The sequence below is a fragment of the Typopeltis vanoorti genome, chromosome 23 (genome assembly GCF_054136105.1).
Source record: "Typopeltis vanoorti isolate ZY-2024b chromosome 23, IOZ_Tvanoo_1.0, whole genome shotgun sequence".
In the NCBI taxonomy this organism is placed as follows: Eukaryota; Metazoa; Arthropoda; class Arachnida; order Uropygi; family Thelyphonidae; genus Typopeltis; species Typopeltis vanoorti.
This window is the reverse complement of record NC_143571.1, coordinates 90,717,501-90,739,835: the sequence shown is the minus strand read 5'-3', so window position 1 is coordinate 90,739,835 and position 22,335 is coordinate 90,717,501. Positions and strand designations below refer to the sequence as shown.

Here is a 22,335-nt window from a genome sequence, read left to right as displayed (position 1 = left end):
CACCACATCATCTTGTCTCTAACTGCAAGAGTCTAATCTTCGGTGCATAAAAGTCTTTCTTAAAACGTTAAGCCTAGCTTAGCGCCGGATATTTACAGAATCGACATCAGTGAGAGAGAAAAGATTTTTTTTTCCCTCTCGTGTTATTAAAGCATAAAATGTTATCTCGCGATCAAGAGCCTTTTTTTCTTGTTTGCAAAGGTTTAGATAAACACACAAAAACTTATTTGTTTAACGTTTCTGGAGTAAAAAACGAAATATTAAAAAACTGCGAACTTTTTCGTCAGTGTTGAAGTATTGAAGATGTTTATAAAATCGCCGCTGATTTTAATAAAAAACGCTTTCGTTATTTCGCACATACTTTGCTTGTGTATAATGAATTAATTTTATTTCTTCAGTAACTTGTTGATAAATCGCGTTTTAAATGTAGTCGAGGGGGGGGAGGTTAGAAAAGGGGTCCTTAGTATCCCCAGATTTGATTGATTCCTATGACGGCAAAAATTATCCATGTTTAATAAATGTTTTTGTTAAACAACTCTCATTGGAAGGTAGGAAGGATTAGTGAGAAACGTGATAATTAGAAAAGTGATTGATGAAGAGCTGTGAACGTTCAAACACAAACGTTATGTAGAAGAACATGAAGTATCAATTAAACTGCTAATGAGATTCGCTTGATGAGCAAAGAAATTCGCAGTTTTGGCGCACACAACGAGTCGGTCGGGAACTGTTCGCTCGTTAATCAAATATTCTGGAAGGCCGATCGGATGTTGAGAAGATAACTCGTTTTCTAAGCAGGGATGCATAAAAGTCTCGCGATATATATAACGTTTAATGACATAAGCGCTCACAATCGCCGAGTTAATTGTGCATATTTACAACATGCATCACTTTTTTTTTTAATAAGTCGAAAACCTGTTTTACCCTTTTGAATGACAACGTTGAGAACTGGCTGATCTCGCAGTTCCTTCTTTAGCCAATAGAAGCCAATTAGGCTATTTTTTTTTCTTTATTTAGCAGCGTGAGTCACATGGTGCGCCGCCTCACGCATATCTTAAACCACACATACACACACACACACACACACACACACGCACACTCGCTTACCTGCACTGATCGCAAACACATATTGAGAGCACCCTTGAAATGAGGATGACCGTTTGGGACAACAGCATGATGCAACCGTAAAACTATTAATGTACAGAATTCAAGAAGCATCTATTGCCACATCTTCAACCTCTTTGTCAATTCCCTCACCTTGGCGAATACTCGGCAATTAAAACGGATTAAGATTTTTTTTTTTTTTTCAGTTAGGTGAGGAGATATAGATTTAAAGGATTTCGCTGAAGAAAGCGGATCAACCGAAGAAGCTAAAGCATAAGCCGAACCAGTTTAGGTGATTTAGATTTTGGTTTTAGGAAGACCAGGAAAGAGTTATCATAAATATTCTCGTTTTCTTAAGATAATTTGTTTCGATTTTTATAACATTTATTTCTTTTTATTTTATTTTATGTCCGCACGGTTAGCTTAGTGGCTGTGCGCTTCGCTACCAATATACCTGGGGAAGGAGTGTCCTACGTTCGATTAAGTCGGTGACGTGAGGAGCTGAAGGATCTTCTCAGCCGTAGCCAAGTTAGCCGGTCTTGGGCGTGGACAGCAGGGTTTTTTCCCCCAGTTTATTTGGGGTTTTTCATCCAGCAAAGCAGGCAAACCGGCCTTGAGAACTCAACACTACAGGACATAGGATACACTGGGGCGTAAGGCTGACCACCTTATCCTGTGAACGGTTTTAGGTCCGATGATTAATAAACCCTCGACACCGCAAGGTAAAAGAGGAAAAAAAGGAAGATTTTATTATTATTATTATTATTATTATTATTATTATTATTATTATTCACATAACTGATACACAGTCAAAACAAGTTATCATATAAACAAAAATTTGACTGGTGATTCAGAACAATTCAGATTCTACCCAAGAATCTAAGAATAGTCTGTCAGATAGCGTCGTAAAATATGGACGGTTCCAAGTAATGCCATTATTTGTAGGTCATATGGGGTCAACTACGTTGATGTTTAATTCTTGTAAATAGTTGGATAGCGTCTTTGAAATTGTTCCAAGCGCACCGATAACTATTGAGATGACTCTGGGGTGTATAAGTAATTTTTTCCAATTCTTTGTTGTTAATGTTATTATCACTGGGTGCTGCGATATCAATAATACAAACCTGTCGATGTTCAATAATTGTGATATCAGGTCTATTGTGTTCCAAATGCCGATCAGTTTGTATTCTCAAGTCCCAGAGAATATTCACTGTTTCGTTTTCCAGTACAGTCTCTATTTAATGCTGCCACCAGTTATCGGAAATAGGAAAGCCATATTTTTTGCACACATTTTTTTAATGTGTGCAAAATTATGATGAATTATTTTGGCCACTTGATCATGGCGGTATTTATAATCAGTTGGAGCCATCCTGTTGTTGTTATTATTATTATTATTATTATGCTGCTATAAAGCATAGTACCCATTTATGTTATATTGTTGTGATAGCTAAAAATATGCTTAACTGAAAACTGAAGTTGTAACGATGACCACATTTGCCCTTCTTTGAATGACTTGTGTTCGCATTCCATTGTAGACGCGAAGAACCTTTATAAGGGTTTTTCAACAATAGATAAACTAGCCGGACTCAAACTGAGGTCGTAAGGATTTTCATCCCGCAGAACAGCAAAACCGGCAGCAGAATCGCAAATAACGGGCATAATATACTGGCTTGCAATTGATCAGGCAGTAATTCCAAACAAACCAAGTTTAAATGAAAGTTTACTTTTGGATGTGATTTAACAGCAAGAATGACGAAATATCGTTTTTTTTTTATTTAATTTAATTTTTTTATTTTTTCACTGTCAAGCTTGGGTATCATAATGTGTTCATTCTATGGTGTGTATTATATCAATCCGCACGGCTGCTTACTGACGAGTGCAAGTTAGATAAGCGGCAACATCAGTTGGAAGAAGTTTTCGTTCTTAATAGAACAGACAAAGTGGGAAGAAGAAAAATCCAATCGGTGGGTTTGTAGTTGAAAAAGTGAATGAGTGTTGATCATTTCTTGTTCCACCGAATAGTTTCCACGAAAGTACCGTGTGGGTGAGTGTGTTTGTGTGTGAATTACACGTCAGGTGAGCAACAGATGTTACCATTCCTGGCTCGAATCAGTTCAAGAGTTTTCTAAGCACTCTTAGAAAACTCTAACTCTTCTTCAAGAGTTTTCTAAGAGTGCTCAGAAAAAAACGAAGAGATGGAAAGAAATGATTACCAATCGGGGGTAGGGGAAGAGATCGACCGTGTGAGTTGATTCAAAAGACTTTTTTGAGGGAAACGCTTCGTGATCCCTCCCGAGGATGTGATGTCGTAGCTATTCAAGATGCTCATCTGAGGGTTGTGGGCGTGCGGTAATTAGTGGAGTTCATGTAGCAGACAAGCGTTATGAGTGAATAAGAAATTATGTTGATTTATCGCTTTCTTCACAGTATTTAATTAATTGGCGGGTTAGCAAGGGAAGGAAGAACAGTAAATTACTTCTACGCAACCTCAGATGACCGCGTCGTCATTAATCTTCGGCCAAGGCATGGCAGGTTCGATATTTTAGCCAATGACATTGCAGCAACCATCTTCGGGGTCCGCACAGCCAGATTGACTCATAAAAGTGCAAAAGAAGGGACCGAGAAGTTGCGGAGTGTCGGAGAACCTTCCGACTGGCCTTTTACCGAGATCCCTAGGTGGTCGCGGGAAGGGGTGGGTTTCAAGCAGAGCATCTGCCAGCCGGGGCAAAGGGTCAGCAAGAAAGGTAGATTAAGACTTTGACCTCCGAAGTTAACCTCGCCTCCTGCTCAGCACATTAACAACGCACGCGAGTGCCCTTCTTCTACTAATCGGAGCGGTGGGTCAACCGTGAAAAATGCCAACAGCAAGACGGTTTATCGGCGTCGTGCTCAACAGGTCCATTTTTTTTTTAAGCCGCGGGGTCACAACCTCCGGAGATCGCGAGCCCCCCAGCAGGCAGCGGCTCATCATCTGCACCTACTCATGCCCACGCGCGGAATAACTGGCCACCCGCATATGTTTCTTTCTCCCTCCCTTCCCCCTGCCAAAGTTTCTTTTTCCTCGTTTTAGGGAACGATGAGGGATCGGAACGATCGGATCCCCCACAACACGGGGAGTTGGATGTGATATTCCAGCATGACGTGTTGATTTGAAATTAAACAGTGACGGGCCCTCTTCGAGAGAGGGTGGGAGGGGCCAGCATTCGTGCGATGCCCAGGAGCGGAAGAGATTAACTAGAACTGTCGTACGGAGGCAAAGGCGAATCAGTTACACACCGGATCTGACGAGGAGTGGTTACGATGTCCTACTGGTAGCGGAAACGACTTCATTTTTCACAGGAAATGCTTCGAACTGCCGCTCATAAACTTGCACGACTCATGCCAATAACATCCCGCTCTTGTTTCTCCGCTCTGGCGTTTCCAAATTTCTTTACAAAGTTGCGATTTTCACACGTTCAGCTTTTCTTAATTATTACTCAGATCGTAGAAAGAGAGAGAGAGAGAGAGAGAGAGAGAGAGAGAGAGAGAGAGAGAGAGAGAGAGAGAGAGTCGTAGTTTAAACGATCCAGGCTTCCCGAAACGCAACGCATAATTATTCTTTAAATCCCAATCTTTAAGCTCACTTCATGGCATCTGTACGTGCTTTATCAAACGAAAGTCTTGTTCTCGGATGCTTTACAGAAGTTTCCGTGGCGCATGTCTACTGCGTGTTTCATTCAACAACACTTGCCAAATTTTTAGAAAGAAAAAATATCTATATCGGAATTCTCACAGATGAGGAGGTGGATGCCATATTCCGTTGATTTTAAATTAAACAGTGAGAGAACCTCTTCCAGGGAGGAGGGATGGTTCTACATCCGAAATATATCTCTCCTAAACACAAGAATGTGCTTCGCAGGAAATGTTTTTCAATTATCATTACAAGAAAATATTCGGTTTTATTAAGAAAATGAAACGTTGAAAACGAAATGGGTAGGAATCCAATGCGTCTGCAATTAACACTTTTTTTTCTTCTTTTCACTATAAGAAACTAAATAAGCTTTAAACCGCATCGATATTGTAATGAAATATCACATGAACGTAAATACAGGAGAAGCGACTGATGTGTTGTTGGGAGGTAATGAATCGTCTGGAGACCACGTCTACTTTAACGGTTGCCCGAGGTTTTAAGAAAACCTCATTGAGGTTTGAGAATAGGGTTCACCTCTCAGCTAATTATTGACTTAATGAACTGCATTACTGATGATGATTACAAGTCATCAGCCGTTCTGGATGGGAGGAACATTGATAGGAGTAGATGTCTGGCATGAGTGATCATAAATTTCTAGCAGCAAAACATATAAGCAGTTGGTTTATTTGATTTCCTTTGGTTCCCTCATCTCGTTAACTCTATCCTCTCCATTAAAGAATAATATTCAAATTGTGTCCGCATCCAGTTTTGTGCTGAATTTGTACAAGTTGGTAATGATTGACGTATGGCTGAATGATTTGCAGTGATGGAGGCTCAGTTCGTTTCGACAGCGCCCTTCGATCGAAGAAGACTTAGGTTTGAATCTCGTCTATAATGCGAAGAACCTTCCTCAGCGCTTTACAATCCAAGGCAAGTTAGCCAGTCTTTTTTTTTTCTTGGAAATTGGGTTTTTCGTCCCTCAAAGGAAGCAAACTGGTCCCCATAACACACGTATTTACAGACATAGAATACTGTTCGACGAAATGAAACACCTTGTTCTATAATAATTCCCTAGTTAAACAGCATGGCTACCTCACACACCACTAGATTGAACAAAAAACAGCAGAAATGCCTGATGATAGGCATGGAACTATCATTCAGAAGGATACTTCTGAATGATGAATGAGGAGCCACTTATCAATTTAAAGTATCTACTCCTTTTTTTTAATCATCAGCACTGTATTTCAAAGAGTGCCATATTCATGAATTGCTTTGCGGTACTGTGAAAATCTCTGGATTCTTACGTACGATCATCAATAACAAAGAATCATCTCTCTCTCTCTTCCTGTCAGTGCTCATGATGCTTCACGAAAGGATTGGTTTGATCCCCTGAAAGGGCATATTTCCAGTAGAATTCTAAAGTGGAGAAGCAGGCAGTGCACGATTGATTTAACCAGCAATCTGAAGAAGTTTTTGAGGCATAAATCCGATTGCTGTTACTTTTGTCTAGGATGGATCAATTACAGACAAATAAGGTTACAAGATAACTGATTAGGTATAATTCTTCGGAAACATTGTGTATTTTATACGAAACATCAGATTATCTCGGAGAGAAATCTTATGATTCGGGACACAAATCATTAAGATGGGATTCTTTGTACTAATCTTTTAAAATATGTGCTGAGGAGGGATAAATCTTTCCTTAAATATTCATTCCTCTGAAAGTGTAATTCTAATCTTCAAAAAGTGTTTCAGAACAAGTCTCCCCCTTCTTTTCTTTCTCAATAATACAATAACAGAATCACAGAGACCGTTCAATGACATCATCACTAAAGTTTTCGACACTTTTTTTTATTTTGATGCAAGCAATGCGAGTATTGTTTCTTGAACAAGAAATTATAGTTTTGTAAATAATAAGGAATCACAGGGAAAGTATAATCTTTGTTTAAGCTTCGTTAATTCTGGATGAGGCTATTTTAATATTTTAATATTAATAAGGACAGGCTTGGCTCAGGAAAATTGTGCAATTTTTAAAGGAAAAACGTGTATAGTTATAAAAATTAGATTATAAAGGCATCGCTTGAGAACTATTTAATGAAAAATGTGAGAAATTTTTTTTTTTTTTTTTTTCCAGGCGCCAAACTTGAATCATTACATAAATCAGGCACAAAAATGTATAAAAATTAGTATGATTAGAAAATATATTTTTTATGATTATCTTATATACTTCTTTGGATTTCATTATTATTATTATTATTATTATTATTATTATTATTATACGTATTTAAATTTCCGCTTTAACAGACCGTTGCTTTTAAAATTATATCCGTTTTTAAATTGCATTAAATTAGTTTTGTTCGTCTGTCAACGACCGTGACGCGATAGATTTTGACGAAATAGTATTCGAGATGTCTTGTAAAATAACAAACTTAAATAAATGTTTGGCTAAAAATGGGTTTGGTTAGAAATGAGCGATTAAAGCGAAAGGGGCTGCCATCAATCGTTCCCGTGGTTCATGACAGCTGAACGTTGTCATGATGTACACAAACTGAAGATGAGCAAATATTTGCTCGTCTTTTTCAGAATATATCTCTAAGAAAGGGGTTTTTAATAACATGTGTCCGTCATACCTCCCCTCCCCTCCACTTGGACCTTTCTCTTTACTTTAGAAAGAAGTAATCGTTGCCTATAATGACACCGAAGCGGATCGACGGTAAAGATGAAAAATAAATAAATAAATAAAATCACGATGTGCACAGAACGAAGGAACTCAATTTTGAACATTGAAGTGATTCTCGTTTGCGTTTGCAGCACTTCCAATTTGGAAAATTGCTGCCTTGACATCTTCAACACATGCAAGACTGTACGATCGCCTCAGTGGGAGGCTCCCTTCCACTCAAACAATAACGTCCGTCGGCCTTAAATGAGCGATTAAAGCGAAAGGGGCTGCAATCAAATGTTTCCCAAACCTTCAGTTTATCGTGCAATCGATGTCAATTTCAAGCGTTTTTATCTTTGTTGGGTGTCCTCCGGCTCGCGTGTTCCGTAATTGTCCTCTTGATTCCTACTGTTGGGGGGGTGGGGACGCATTGAACACGCGGTGAACATGTAACCGCTCGCGCTTGACTCGTTCTTTACCGATTCGGTGGCCACCCGATAATTCCTCGTCGGAATCAGTTTCCCAATTTGGTAGCATCCTCCGCCTGGCCGCTCTCGTAATTAGGCTCGAGCGTTGGTGAGTACGTGGCCAGCTGTCGCTCGGCTAATAGCGAGTACCTGCCGGTGGGAGGCACGAAAGGGCTGTCGTAGTTAGCGTTATTGCAAGGGCAACGAATTGCCGTCATCCCTGTCTCTCGTGGGACTTCAGAAGAACCAGGAGGACTGACGTTTGTTTAGCAACTACCCTGATCGCAATTCTTAGTTCTCTTTCGTCGACGTTCATCTGTGGTCGTGATGTTACAACGTACAAGAATTTAGCGTCTGCAATCCTCAGAGGATTTCTGCTGATCATGCTAGGTTTCAATCGTCGGTTAAATTCGATCTGGTAGTGTGAGTGGGGACAAAAAAGAAGTGAACCCTTTAGTAAAAAAAAATAAGAGAAATAAATAATAAAAGTACCGAGCAAATGGCAGAAATGAAAAAAAAAAAAACACCATAGATTAAAATAAGGTTTTAAATACATTATTATTATTATTATTATTATTATTATTATTATTATTATTATTATTATTATTATTATTATTATTGACTAATTACTCAATTCATACTCTTTATCCAGCATGCAAAGAAATTTTACCAAAATGTCTTCAAAACGAGTTTCTTTTTGTGAAAAGAAGCTCACAACCAGAGAGACCGATTAGTTCACGCTGTAAAAAAGATGAAAGAAGAGGGAAGATGAGTGAACGATGACATGCGAAGTAATCGTAGCTGTGGCCAAGAAACCAATGTGAGATTCTCTACCCTTCAATCGCATGACCATGTTTCCACTTGCATCTTAACTTCGCGCATTTCTCTCATAAAAACTTTTTTTTCCCTTACATTCACCACCCATGCAATCATTACCGAGAGTATTATATTATAATTCTTTATAATGTTTAAAATTAAAAAAAAAAAAGATAGCATTCATTCCATTAGATAAAAAGTAAACAAATAATAAGTAAGAATATCTTTATAATGAAAACAAATCACGCAACAAAAAATTAATGATTTCAAAAAAGTAAATGAAATAGAGTGTCAGCATCGCCTGTAAGCGGAAAATAAAGAAATTATATTGCATAATGAGCGATGATGGAACTGAGCAAGAACTCGTATACAGGATACACATCCCTCTTCCAGTGAATAAATAAATAAATAAAATAATTATTCTTCACACTAACGCAACTATATAGGATATTTGGCAACATCTCCCGATACCACCTACTAGTATAAAAGATGGCAGCTTGACTCATTGGTGAGCGAGCTATTTAAAGTGCAAACATATTATTGTCTCTCCATCGCATTGCGCAGCGGATGCCTCAAAGGCGGAAACGTAATGTGTGTGTGTGTGTGGTATGCGAACCTAACCACAGAAAGATCCGATATGTTATTACAAAATGTTGAAGAAATATTGTTGATTCGGTCCAAGACATCTAAATGAGAGCAAATATCGAGGAAATGTTCATCCATTCTGATGCATCGGCCATTTCTTTCCCAAGGCTGGACCATGAATCCGAATGTATACAGTCTTCAGCACATAAAGATGATGTAGTTCGTCAAAAACAACTTCATAAGTGGTTTTCTGCACCACACCAGTGTAGGAATTCTTAGCCATAATTTTTCATTTACCTCACGCAAGAATTTATCCCTGCGATGTCTTCTTCTGAAGGCTAAACTGAAAAGGTGTTTTTTAAATCGTTTGGAATTCTATCAAACCCACGGATATACAACTGAATACGACATGGTAACTGTACGCTCTTCCCAAAGGCGTACCACAGACAAGTGAATAAAACATGATAAAAAGGCACCAGGAGGGGATATAATGCACTTAAATGAAGGCAAGTTTAAGATGAGATGACACTGTCATGCTGCTAGAATAACTAGATGATGCGCAACAGTTACGAGAATAAACATAAATAGTGCAATCAAGGCAATACTAGTTACTAGAACATACATTGAATAGAGGTATACACAGTATAACTGATATGCACTTGTCTGCATCCATGATCAGTAGTGATACATGAGTTATTTGTAAAAAGAAATATTTTTTTTTTGTCTGTTGAGATCTTTATTGAGTATTTGAAGTATCATTCACTATTATTTAATTTCACGACGGTTAACCAAACTCTTTTTTAAACACGTAATCTGAAGAGAAGAGATCGTATATCATGGGGTAGTTTATTATAGCTCTTAGTAAAAGTGTAAACGAGTTTGTGGAAGATATCTCTGTTTGCTCGAAGTTTCTCCCGCAGTGGAGATCTACACAAACCTACAGAAATTCCGGAAGAATGTTGTTCTGACATAACGTAAACATCAATACAAGTAAAGTTTCCCCATTTTCCATTTGCCCTCTTTTACCTTGCGGTGTCGAGGGTTTATTAAAAATGAAATAGAATGAGATCGGGATTAGGTAGTTGTAATAATTTCCACTCCAGGCATCTCAAAAAAATTATACTGACAAATTCGTTTCACGTGATTCTCTTGATATACCATGTTTTATTTGCCAAAAATGTAACATGACAATTCTACTAAAGTTGTTGTCGATGTGCAGACCCAGGTATATTATTATATATATTTTTATGACATACTTGCTTACCATCCCAATGTAAGTCATGCCATTTTGTTGATAGATGCGATCGATATTTTGTCAAATAAGTTGCATTCACACGGATCGTTAATATAAATAAATAAATAAAACAGGATAAAGTCCTCATACGGATTCTTGTAGTTTTATATTTTGCGTTTGAGTGTAATATTTGCTGAAGCTGATAATTTGTGTTCTGTCAGTTCGAAGAATTCAGCTACTCCTGCTACCTACAGAAGGTAGCTGGAATAGCTGAATACATTTACGAATATCTTCGTAAATGCTTTATATCTATAAATGTATAATATCTTTGTAAAAGGGTTATATATATAGAGAGAGGAGTTTGGTTTGTAACGTTAAACATTCATTGGTACGTTTGAATAATCACTGGCAACAGAGTTTAAAGAGTTCTTCATGTGATCTGTAACCGCAAAGTTTAATTAAAAATTACTTAAATCGTGAAAAGTATCTATGAGTATGAAAAAAAGTAACATTAAAACTATGTTGCGTACCCTCAACAGAAAACGACTGCTTGCAATTCTAAATTTAATTAACTTCGCATAAGTGTAATTAGGATAAGGTATCAAATGAAGTGTGCTAAATGAATTTATTTATTTATATCTTAGTTTTTAAAACGACGAGCATTAACACGCCCACTATCACCAATGATTAAAAGGCAGACACATCTTAATAAACATCGCTTACACTTAAACCGTGGCTTGATTTCCAGAGAGACAGAGAGAAGGAGAATACAGCTCTATCCAGCGGCCATTTATCAGTTTAAAAACGTGCTGTCTTCATTGCATGCCAGTTTGAGTGGATTACCCAGTGATCGATGAGGGATAGTACAATGCATGATCGCCGTTCTCCATGACAACTCTTCCTCGAACAGAGGGCGCTCGTTAATACTTATCGAATTCTGTTAGCTGCCAACAATAACCAGCCACAAACGCTTTTTCCGATCTTAATCGCGTTTGCTTTTTCTTCCTTGTTTTCTATTTACGCAAAATTATCAAACTTCTTGCTTCGAGAAGAGCAAATAAACAAATAATTTTACCGGAAAATTTAAAATTTGCCCTCTAAGTGGCTTTGTTCGCTCCCGTGTTCAAAGGTATGTTTTGATAGCTGACTCAAGGCTTTATAATTTAAAAGGCTTACAAAAAAGGGCAGGGAGCGGTAGGGGGGAAACACGCGACTTGACTCGCACTGGTGTGTAGGTTTATAAGCAGTGACGACGTAATTATCCTCGTGCGAGAGAGGATTCTTTAAGACGGAAGAAGAAGAAAAAGACTTCTATTCACACGGTGGAGGCTTTAAGAAGGTTCCTCGGGCTACCCGAACCTTCCACCAAGATACCCGTGGAATGCCATTAACGTATAAAAGAATAGTCGAACTCTCTAACTATGTTCGTATATTGTGTGAAGACTGACGGCCCGGCTTGCGTCTGACACCTGTCGGGCGCGATGGCGGTCACCGTCCGTAGCCATGTCCGCAGGCTGGTTCGCTTTAGGCAAGTTGACAGCCATCTCTCTCTCTCTCTCTCTTTCGTTCAGTGGAAGTTAGCTGCAGGTTTGACTAACTTGGCGGCACGCACGCACACACACTCTCACACACACACACAGGGCGTGCAGACAAAAACTAGCCCAGGCTACCTGTTAGCAATAAGCATTTAGAAGGGGATCGCCTGGAGGCGCGAGCACACACAAGCAATGAGAGCAGCGCTGTGCGAGAGTGTAGCTGGACAATTGCTACTGGTTTTCGCGGCGAGGAATGTGTCGCCTTTTTAAGTCTTTTTTCGCCTTTTCCTTGCAGAGACATCTGGTGATTCTTGGGTTCTTCTTCGACGTTCTTCGAGCCCGTGGTTGACCCCTACGAATCGTCTTCTGACCACTGAAGTAATTGAATCAGATGATGGATCGATAGTGTTGTGACAGCGTCCTCGGTGAACTTCGGCGAACGTTCCCGTCCGCTGGCGCGTTCGAATCACCTTTCATGAGTGTGTGGGGAGTCGTCATCGAAGTATGACCCACCGCCGTCTCTGCAAGCCCTGTCAACAGTTGTAGTTTCATGGACTTGAGCATCCCTAAGCGTTCCAATTCACCCACCTTCTCGGGGGCGTCTCCTCTCCGTCCTAGTCCGAGCCTGCCATTTCCTTCGGCCACCCTGTCACCTCTAACCCCGACCACCGCCACCGCAGCCTTGCCCACAATGGTGCACTTTCCTCCGGTGTCCGTCCCTACCTCAGTTTCTCCACAGAGGCCCTCGGAGCTGGTTCCAGGCGTCATCTCTGCCGATTCCTCTCCTTTTCAGTCCACAGTGTCTTCGAACATCCTCCCGGGTAAGTGTCATTCGCTCTTTTCTTAACTGTTTTGTATCTTAAAATATGTTTCATTTATATAAATATAAATGCAGCTAGCGAGGCATTTTTATATTTGAAAATAATCTGTGAGCGTGCGTGTCTTCTCAGCTGAGATATACGAATCGGCGATGGCTTTCTATCGAAGGAGAAGATGATGCAAAAAATCAGAACTCAGATACAAAGAAGAGGGAACGAAGATTAACGAAGCACTAGTATGGGCAAAGGTCACACGCAGGTAAAGTTGAGATGTCCGATACACTAAAGAAATAAAAATGTCGAAACTTGAAGATCGTTCATATGGATTTCTGAAATTGCACTCTACCTTTTCATACATGAGCTAGAACAGCTTTTAAGCGTTCCAGCCCATTTCCACTCTCTCCTTTTAGTCGCTCTTGAAGCTTAGGTTTACTTCCTCATCCTGTGAACTTTGATCCCAACCACTCCTCTGGTTAGAAAAGAACTCTTTCAGAGCTATATCGATCGTTACAATTTCTTCATAACATCTAAGATTACATCCAACAGTGGATATTCATTACGGTTCTACGTATTTCTTTGTACGACATAACCAAACAAATCGGCATTATTATAATTATTATTAGTTTATTAATCTCACGTCAACAAACAAATCTGCTTATTTGTGATAAGTTAAAAATCTTTTCCAAAATATTTTATTTAGTAGTGATAAGCATAATAATGATAAAAATCGCTTATAATTAGCATAAATTCATTAATTCTATCAAATAAAATACCACCGTGGAAGAGATGACTTCCATTGACGTATTATTCTAAACGACAGTATCATCCGCTCAGAGAATCTTTGTATGTCTGTGTGTGCGTGAGTGTGTATTAAACATTATGATCGGGAGAAACCATTCCAATGCAAAAGTTACAATAAATAAGTGGGCAGATGTTAAACAGAAGTTCAAGCACGATGGACTCACTAGCAGACTACCTTCAAGATTAAACACTGAAAGGCACAAATTAAAAATAGACCAGATTTTCAAATTCTATACTTAAAAGAAAAAAAAAAGGCTTCGCTACATCAGTTTCAAATGATCATCGATGCAGCACAGAAATTTGCTGCTAATTAAAAAAAAGTTTGTTTTTTTTTCAGAACATTTTCTTTTCTAAGTCAATGCACACTGATCGTAATTCTCTCGATTACCACCGAAGAGAGGTTCTGCGATGATTCGAAAGAACTACGATCATCACCGAGCCTGTCTTCGTAGCCACACGAACGAATGCGCTCAACAAAATGTTGCAAACCAAACGAGATGGAAGGAATATGAGAGGGCGGGAGGAACTGGGTCGCCAACCGACGCGTAGCTTGGTCTCCTTCTATGCGTTTTATTTTATTTTCTAAGAACGTCTCCTTTACATACGAGCAGCCACTTTTCTTTCCTTCTTGGCGATAATTTGTTCTGCCCATGCCGTAACACCCCGGAGCGAGGATCCCTTTACTGGTTTCGTTATAAATTGGCCCATAAAGCCATAATGGTGTGCTGTTAAGTCTCCATGTTTGCGAAACATCATTATTAAGACTGTGGGAAGACGGAAGGTTTACGGGTTCTATTCCACGCGAACAATAAGAAGGTAAATTAGAGAAATATCTTTGTGCGTAAAACGTCCCATTAAAACAATGTAGCACGTGCATTAACGGTGTCCTTCGGATTCTGCGATGAATGAATCTGTAATCCTCATAAAAGACAAGCAGTTGCCCCAGCCACAAGCCCGTGTTGCAACTGAGAGCGGTTTTGGATACCACGCTGGGATTCTTTAGGGCAGTCTACACAAACAAATTTCGAACGATGACACCCCTTGAGACGCACTTAATTTGACAAAAATAAACCGTGAAGTATGTTTGCAGTAAGCTGTAGACCAGTTTGCAAACTTGTGCGACGTGCCAGATCAAAAGATGATTTTTTTTTTTTTTTTTTTTTTACATCTCATCTTTTTTTTGCCCAGATGATTTTATCCAACCTGGTTGGCCGAGTGGTTAACCGAATCGCTTTCCAGTCAATAGGCCGCTTATTCGAATCTCCTAATGGGCATGAGATGCTATTTAATTGTTCTTAGGTGGGAGACGAATTTCATCACTCAGCGTGACCACCGTCTTGCTTAGTGGAGGCCTGAAGTGGCATGAAAAAGTTCCATGTTTGGGTTTCTGTAATGGGAAATGAAGTAAAAAATAAATGAAAATACAAAAATAAAATCCTCAACCCGTCCTTGGTATCAATGTACACAGTGATATCGCGCGTTATCGTTGTTTAAAATATTCATTGCACGGACGGTAAATGGTCAGCATGAATGAGTGTAATTGGTAGGCAACAATATTAGGGTAGATCACATCATTTTCAGCTGTTGCTATATCGGCATTAAGAATCGAAAAGAGTGTCAGAGAGCATCGCTTCACTCTCTCACCGCCTTGTAGTGCTGTGCCCAATCAAGATGAGTCCATAACTCCGTATTGCCATATTCTTGTGCTTCCGTCATCCGCATGAAGGAACTGGGGTTACTCACTCCGGGCGACCTGTTTCCAGTTTTCTGCACTGTTCCTTCGACCACATTAGCAGTGTCTGTTTGTTTTTGTTGGGCAGGCATGATTTATCCTCAGTGGCAGTTGGCTGCATCCCATTCGGGAATGTTCATTCCATCTGCTGGAATTTACAATTCGCTTCACTCCAGCTTACATGCTTGATGTTGTTTTGGTGTTTTCGGTGTACCACAAAAACAGTTAAGTGTCTCGAGTATACCGAAAATTTCGTGCATCTAGGGGGGGGGGGGGGCAATGAAAACAGAAAATATAAGCAACAAAGAAATCAGCACAAGTACAGAAACCTGATCTGAGAGTACTTGAATTTGGATTGATAGATTATTCGAATGAGTGCACAAGGCAAGATCAGAAATTAACTAGTTGCATTATCTTGATCAGGGAGTGCTTGATCAAGATAATGTAATAGACATTTAGAATTAAATGTCTATTAAATTTAGAAATTAACTAATGTCAGAACAGTGGATTGACTGATGTGCATGCTCTTATTTTGTGTATGTATTGCGATGCATATTTTTATCTTGTTTATTGATGTCGTTTTTAATTAACTACTTTTGTGTACTGCACTAATTTGTTCTATACGTTGACGTGCATAAATCATTATATGTTTAATAACTCGGATGAGTATATTTTGTTCTTGAGTGACACTTGTATAAGTTAAACAATTCTGAAAATGTCATCTGAAATAAAAAAAAATAATAAAAAAAATGAAATCGCTTCGATCTCGAACTTTGTTCATTATCACACCATCCAGAGTGGAACGTTTTGAACAAAACAAAAGTGAATAAAAAACAGAGAACTGCTAGTGGAAAACAGAATTTACATTTGCGATCTGAGAATTATAAATTCAGTTAGATCTATCTTTTTCATTATTATTGTACACTGATTAAGTGTAAAATAATAATAAAAAAAACAGCCATTGAAATCGTAGTGAAAACGACTGTGTGAAATTAGTGTAGCTGCATTGATTAGCTGAAGAATGAAATGCTAGAATAAACTTGGATTCGATTGGCCGATTCTATCGATTGTTATTTTTTTTACATGAAATAAAGCATAAGAAATATTTTTCCCAAAAGAGGAAGAAAAAGTCCTCTATTATTTTAACCGTATCAGTACAAGTTATTTTCGCAAAAAAACGAATTAGCAAAGGTTGTACGAACACTCGCTTCCCAAGCTGATTATACTGTTGGCCACTTTGCCTGCTATTAGTGTATATTGGCTGACTTTCCTGAATAAACTTTCCGGTAACGTTGATAAATAGACGCAAGTATTTTGGGCATTCCATTACTAAGTGTTGTCTGGTGAAGGCGGACACACTTGTCTCGCTCTGAACAGAAATTCTAAATATTCCTAAAAGTATTCTTCAACAGGATTTATGAAGACGTTACGCTAAACTCTATTTTTTTTTTTTTTTTGCTTCCAAGCTATAGTGTGATGTCCCTCCCTGTAATATGACGTCGTATATTATTATGTTAATATTGAAAGAGGCGTTTTCCAGAGCACAATGTAGACGAAAACAAAATTGCGTACAATGCATATAACCTTAGGTGTTTGTTTCTATCCGGTCACTACGAATTCTATTTTTCAAACCCGAAGAAGCATTCAAAAACACCAAAACCCCTATTCCCCTATTGTACTTGGATGGAATCACAGTCTGCTAAAAATTATTCTCCTGTTAGCAGTCTTATCCGAACGCATTCACGTGACGATCCGAAGAGCTATCGTCATTTACCACTCCAGCGTTCCAACCGTCTGCGTTCGATGACGGCAAGCTACACCTTACGGTTCAATGTGTAATCTTCTGCACAAAATTAAATTCATCATGGAGAGCTCGCGTAAATTCTAGGCGGAATGCACAATCCTTTTCAAAAGCAACCAGTTGGTCAATATGTGTGGCGTCGTTTCATGTTCTTGTTTCGTTACGTTTCCATCTTTCAATGACATAATCCACAATTGATCTCAGGTGCTGTTTGTTCTGTTGTCGGATTGATGACGTATTGACTGTCACCAATCGATTTATTATTAGCTCATTCTTGCACGCTAGAAATAGTTTTAATGCGACGAGATTGGAGTCAAACATCATGTGTAAGGCATTTTGCATTGTGATTTAGCGTGCTTTTATTTGCCTTCATAGTGGGCATTGCAACGAGGTTTATTGCAGTAGATTCGATAAACATCGGAGATTTCCGTACAAGGTTTCAACAGTGCATTCTAATGAAACCGAATAATCTCTTACTGAAAGAGTTGAACAGAGACAAAATTTTAAGAAGTTTTAAACGACACCACAAAAATATGAAAATAATTGCTCGAGCGAGAAGTGGTAATGAGGGCGAAGGAGGTAAACTTAACTTTCGTTGTGCGTCTTGAGAAAACTTTTGAGATGTTTAAGAAGAAGAAAAATAGCTAGGAGGTGGAAATGAACCTAAAAAAACATTTGAATACTCTTTGAAAATCTGGGTTATGTATATTATTGAAAATTAAAAGAAATATTTTAAATAAAATATCTTCATCTTAAGTCAAACAGATACGTTCAAATGGTTTAGGGAGGTACGAAGAATAGTTTTATTGCCAAGAAGCATGCGTGTTCAGTTGATATAATGAAGCGAAAACCATTCATCTTCTTCAGTTGCCATTTATAACAGACTCGAAAGGAAAAGGTTGGTAACAGATAACTCTCAGTAAAGATAGACCACATTTTTCGCATATAACGTCTTCGGACACATCAGCAAAGCACCAACGGGGAATATCTTCACACATCCAAACAGCACACATACAATGGGGGAAAATCAACGCAACAGCTACAAGCAAGCTACAAATTGCGTTTGGTTGGAGTCGTTTTGAATTTGGGTCGAAACAACTGTGGCTAGGAGGCAAGCGAATCACACCCGTTAATTGCCTGGTCGGTTTGCTTGTTTGTATATAAGTAAATATATATTAAGTATGTCTGAGGAGAACTCATTTTTTTTTAAAAAAATCCAACATGTGTTATTTTTTTTTTTTAGGTACTTTTACTCCGAAAAGGTTACTTTAGAAGAAACAATATGGTCACATTTCTGTTCTTTTTTTTTCCGTCCCTCTGCCCCCCCCCCCACCCCCACTCAACTTTTCCATTCCACCTCATCTTTCATTTCAGAAAAATCAACAGCCACCCGTTTCAAACAAACCTTGTCATTCGACAGACAGACAATATTCCAAATTAAAAAAGAAAAAAGCCTTGCAGTTGATACGATCGCTTCCTGTTTAATGATTATTCGTTTTTTCTCAATAACATCGAAAAAAAATGTTTTTCTTATTTAAGTTAAGGGATATTACATCCCATATTGTTTCATAGTCGAATAAGAAACTCAGAGTTTCATGCCGAGTATAGAAACTATATAAAGTTCGGCGAGTTCAAGCGTAAGCGTAAGCAAATACCTGGATAGTGCAGCAACTGACCCATTTGGTAGTGCAACACTGAGGCAACTCATAGTAAGGGTGGAGCAAGCTCCGATCACTATTCTTGGTATTTACCCATACTGTGAAATGTTTTTCTTATACTGAGAATTGCTTTGAAAAAAAAAAAAAAAAAGACAGGAGTATCCCTACTACGGTGAAGTGGGAGGTGAATTTTCGGGTGAGATTGATGGAATTTCATTTCTACTGGAAACATCTTCTCCTTCTGATCTGTTTGCTAATATCTTAAGAGAAAGGGAAGTTTTACATTCTTGTGGGAACAGGTCGCAGCCTTTTAATGGGAACTGCGGTATATGTCAGATTCAGAATGACTCGCGTGCGGACGGCAGAGCACAAAGGCACCACCGAAATGCGTTGGTGCTGCTCTTTTCAGACAATGAAAGGTTCTTCCTAATGACGAGATTTGTTCCTGAAGTGTAATGCCTTCATTACACGACCCCCCGTCACAGGAATGCTATTTAAATAACAAGACAGAGTTATTGTGCGAGTTTCACTGAATTATTTGTATCTCAATTAACGACGTTATTTATATTTCGTCTCGAGCAAATTACCAGCCATCTATCAACGTCAAGAGATGCGAACAAAGTTGTAGCGGTCTGATCAAAGACGAGGGGGGGGGGGGCTTCTCCTAGCTTAACAAAGCGGGGACAAGTTGTCGGATGTCATTTGGAACAGGACGAGGTGAAAAGGGGAATGTTTTGACCTCGCTAACCCCACTAAACAGAAATACGGCAGTAAAAACTGGACATAAAATTATAATATAAATGTGTTATGTCTACAGGTGGAATTTGATTTTTATTTTTTGACTTCGCGGAGAGAGGTCAGATATGCCGACATCCTGATGAGCATCTTGTTCGAGAAGCTTTGATAAAAATAAGAAAATATTTAACTAAGAAAATCCAACAGAGATGACGAGGACATACAGCTATCAATTTGCTTCAATCAGAAATTGAAAAATAAATAAATAAATGGCAGGATTAATGGGAAAAGAAACATTTCGCTCAGAGAAAAGTGGATTGGCCTGATCTTTCAGTGTTATTACTACTGGAAAACATTAAAAGCTGGAAACTTAAAGAAATTCAAAGAACTGAAGAAAATAAAACAATTTTGATACTCCCTGCTGCGTAGCAAGGTTTGAAATATCGAAAATTTTGCGAAGTTTATGAGTTCTGTGTGTGTGCTAGGGAATGCAACTGGGCCTTCCATAATTTCATAGCAATCCCTGCGTGGGCCATCCTGCGATGGCCCACGCAATGTAATTGGGAGTGAAACTGCGAGGAATGTAATTTTCTAATTACACTCCTCGCGGCAGTTTTAATGTTACTTATAATATAGCATTAATTGTTCTCCGATTGTGTTTCATTTCTGTGTGGTCTCGATAGATCGAAGACAATTTCGTGACAATATTGTATGAGGTTTGTTTTTCAGTAAACTGAACAAAAAAATTCCCCAAAAGAGCTCCCCTTTCCCCAATTCCCACTGCCCGAAGGGTGTACTTACCTCTCGTGTCATATCGCCTGTTCGATCTTTCCTGTCGCATGCTGTAAATCTTGTAGTTGTGCATAGCGACATTCTCGAGGTGAGGAATCTTCCTCATCTCCCCAGAAATTCGGAAAAGCAGTTAATAACAATCGTAATGGATCCACAACCATTAGCAAATTAAAGGTTGTCACTCTGAGTAATTATGTGACGTCTCATTGCAAACAACTGACTCTGGTCATGTCGTGCATCTCCGCTCCACGCCCTGTGTCTCGTCCCGGCCACAGCTACGAATTTCGCGCCTTCCTGACCATTTGAGTAGGTTGCCGTTTAATCACAGTCTGCTGGCAGAAAGAAACGAAGCCATGTTTTATGGACTTCCCTAACTCAAAATCACTCTACGGGTGACGGCTACCAGTCGTAATTAATAAAAGCTTCCGAACAGCTACTGAGCCCATCGCTGCAATTAACTTGCCGCTCTTCACTCCTCACCCCCCTTTTCTCCCTGCCTTACGTAACCTTTAGTGATTCTAAAGGCAACCTTCGTCTCCAGCCTGAAGTCATTCGCTAATCGATCTAGCAGCCTCTTATTCCCTGCGCTACCTGAAGTTCACTTGACGATTCCAGTGTTTAAACTTTTGCTAAAAATCTTGTTTTGGAAGAGAAGAAAATCTTTTTATATGTGTATTTTTTTTACTTTCTAATTACAGCTCCTTTATTTATTACTTTGTTTTATTTTTCTTGTCATAGGTAATCTGAACCCCATGTATCTGAATCCACGCATGGGGGATTCGATTCCACCCCCTCGATTTCTCACAGACTTCTCTCCGTATGGCCTTCGACCCTACGACATTGCAAGGCACCTGTTTTCCTCACAAAGTGCTATGAACAAGATTCTGGGTGAGTACCGTGAATCCGAAAGTATCTTTTTTCCTTTCTTCGTCTTAATAAACGTGTTTTATATACCAGAGTGGCCAGATATTTGGAGATGTTTATCGAACTGTATGATGAACTTTCAGAAAAACCTCAATACCTAAGGTGTAGATCCCACAATTCTCGGACATACTCCATATATATTATACACCAAGCAGACATGAAGATTCCAAGCGGTTCTATCAGACAGCTGGTAACGTTACGAACATCTCGTTATGGCATCTCCTAAAGATGTTCAATGGGAATGAAGGACCAATCGAAGATATAATCACTATCATGTTCCTGCAACCTATCTGACGAGCACGTGCTTGGTATGGCGCGTCCTCCCGTTGAAAGTGCCCATCACATGCGTGGTAAATAGTCGACATGAGTGGATGTACTTAGTTGGCAAAGACAGACTGCATCATTCAGGACGTGTGCTCCTAGAATCAAGAGACTAAAGGAGTGGCAGGAAAACCTGCCTCTTAGATCATCAAGGTCTTGTATTGTCATAACTAATCGCGATGTATACATGGATTTGACTTGTTGTATCATACCCCTGTCCTTCCGTCGGCATGAAATTTCCAGTCGGATGGTTTACAAATGCTAATATTACTTGGCCCACTTTTTTTTTTTTTTTTTTTTTTTTGACAGCATAATTTGTCCGCTTTGCTTTTATACCGAGTTCAGGACATTGCCCAAAGCACGGTGCATTAAGATCCATTCCACTGCAATTCCTGGTTATATGCGCAGTCATTTCACCAACTGCAGCCCATCTATTGCAATTTATGATTCTGCTGATCGTCTTCTCGTACTGAACGGTTATTGATGCCCGACAACACAGCCTTGCTATTTTATAACTGTCGCACTATTCTCTTTAGGTTCGCGTTACTGTTACCCTTGGCCATCACGTCCACTCATCAGTGATTTCCAGGTTCTTTTATCGCTCCCACTATCACCGCGGTTCGAAATCACTGGGATCAAGATCTTTGCCCAGGGTCATACACCCGTGAATGAAGACGTTCTCTCCG

General features: G+C 39.1%; 1 protein-coding gene across 2 annotated transcripts in view; it reads left to right on the top strand.

The window, feature by feature from the left end:
* Nucleotides 1–12,400: 12,400 nt before the first annotated feature.
* Nucleotides 12,401–22,335, top strand: part of LOC150094052 (paired box protein Pax-6-like) — a 30,449-nt gene continuing 20,514 nt past the window's right edge. For both annotated transcript variants that reach the window (XM_090412998.1, XM_090412999.1), the window contains exons 1-2: nucleotides 12,401–12,888; nucleotides 21,143–21,292. In XM_090412998.1, the coding sequence (XP_090269124.1) occupies nucleotides 12,618–12,888; nucleotides 21,143–21,292 (421 nt within the window). In that variant the 5' untranslated portion in view covers nucleotides 12,401–12,617. The remainder of the gene's footprint in view (nucleotides 12,889–21,142; nucleotides 21,293–22,335) is intronic.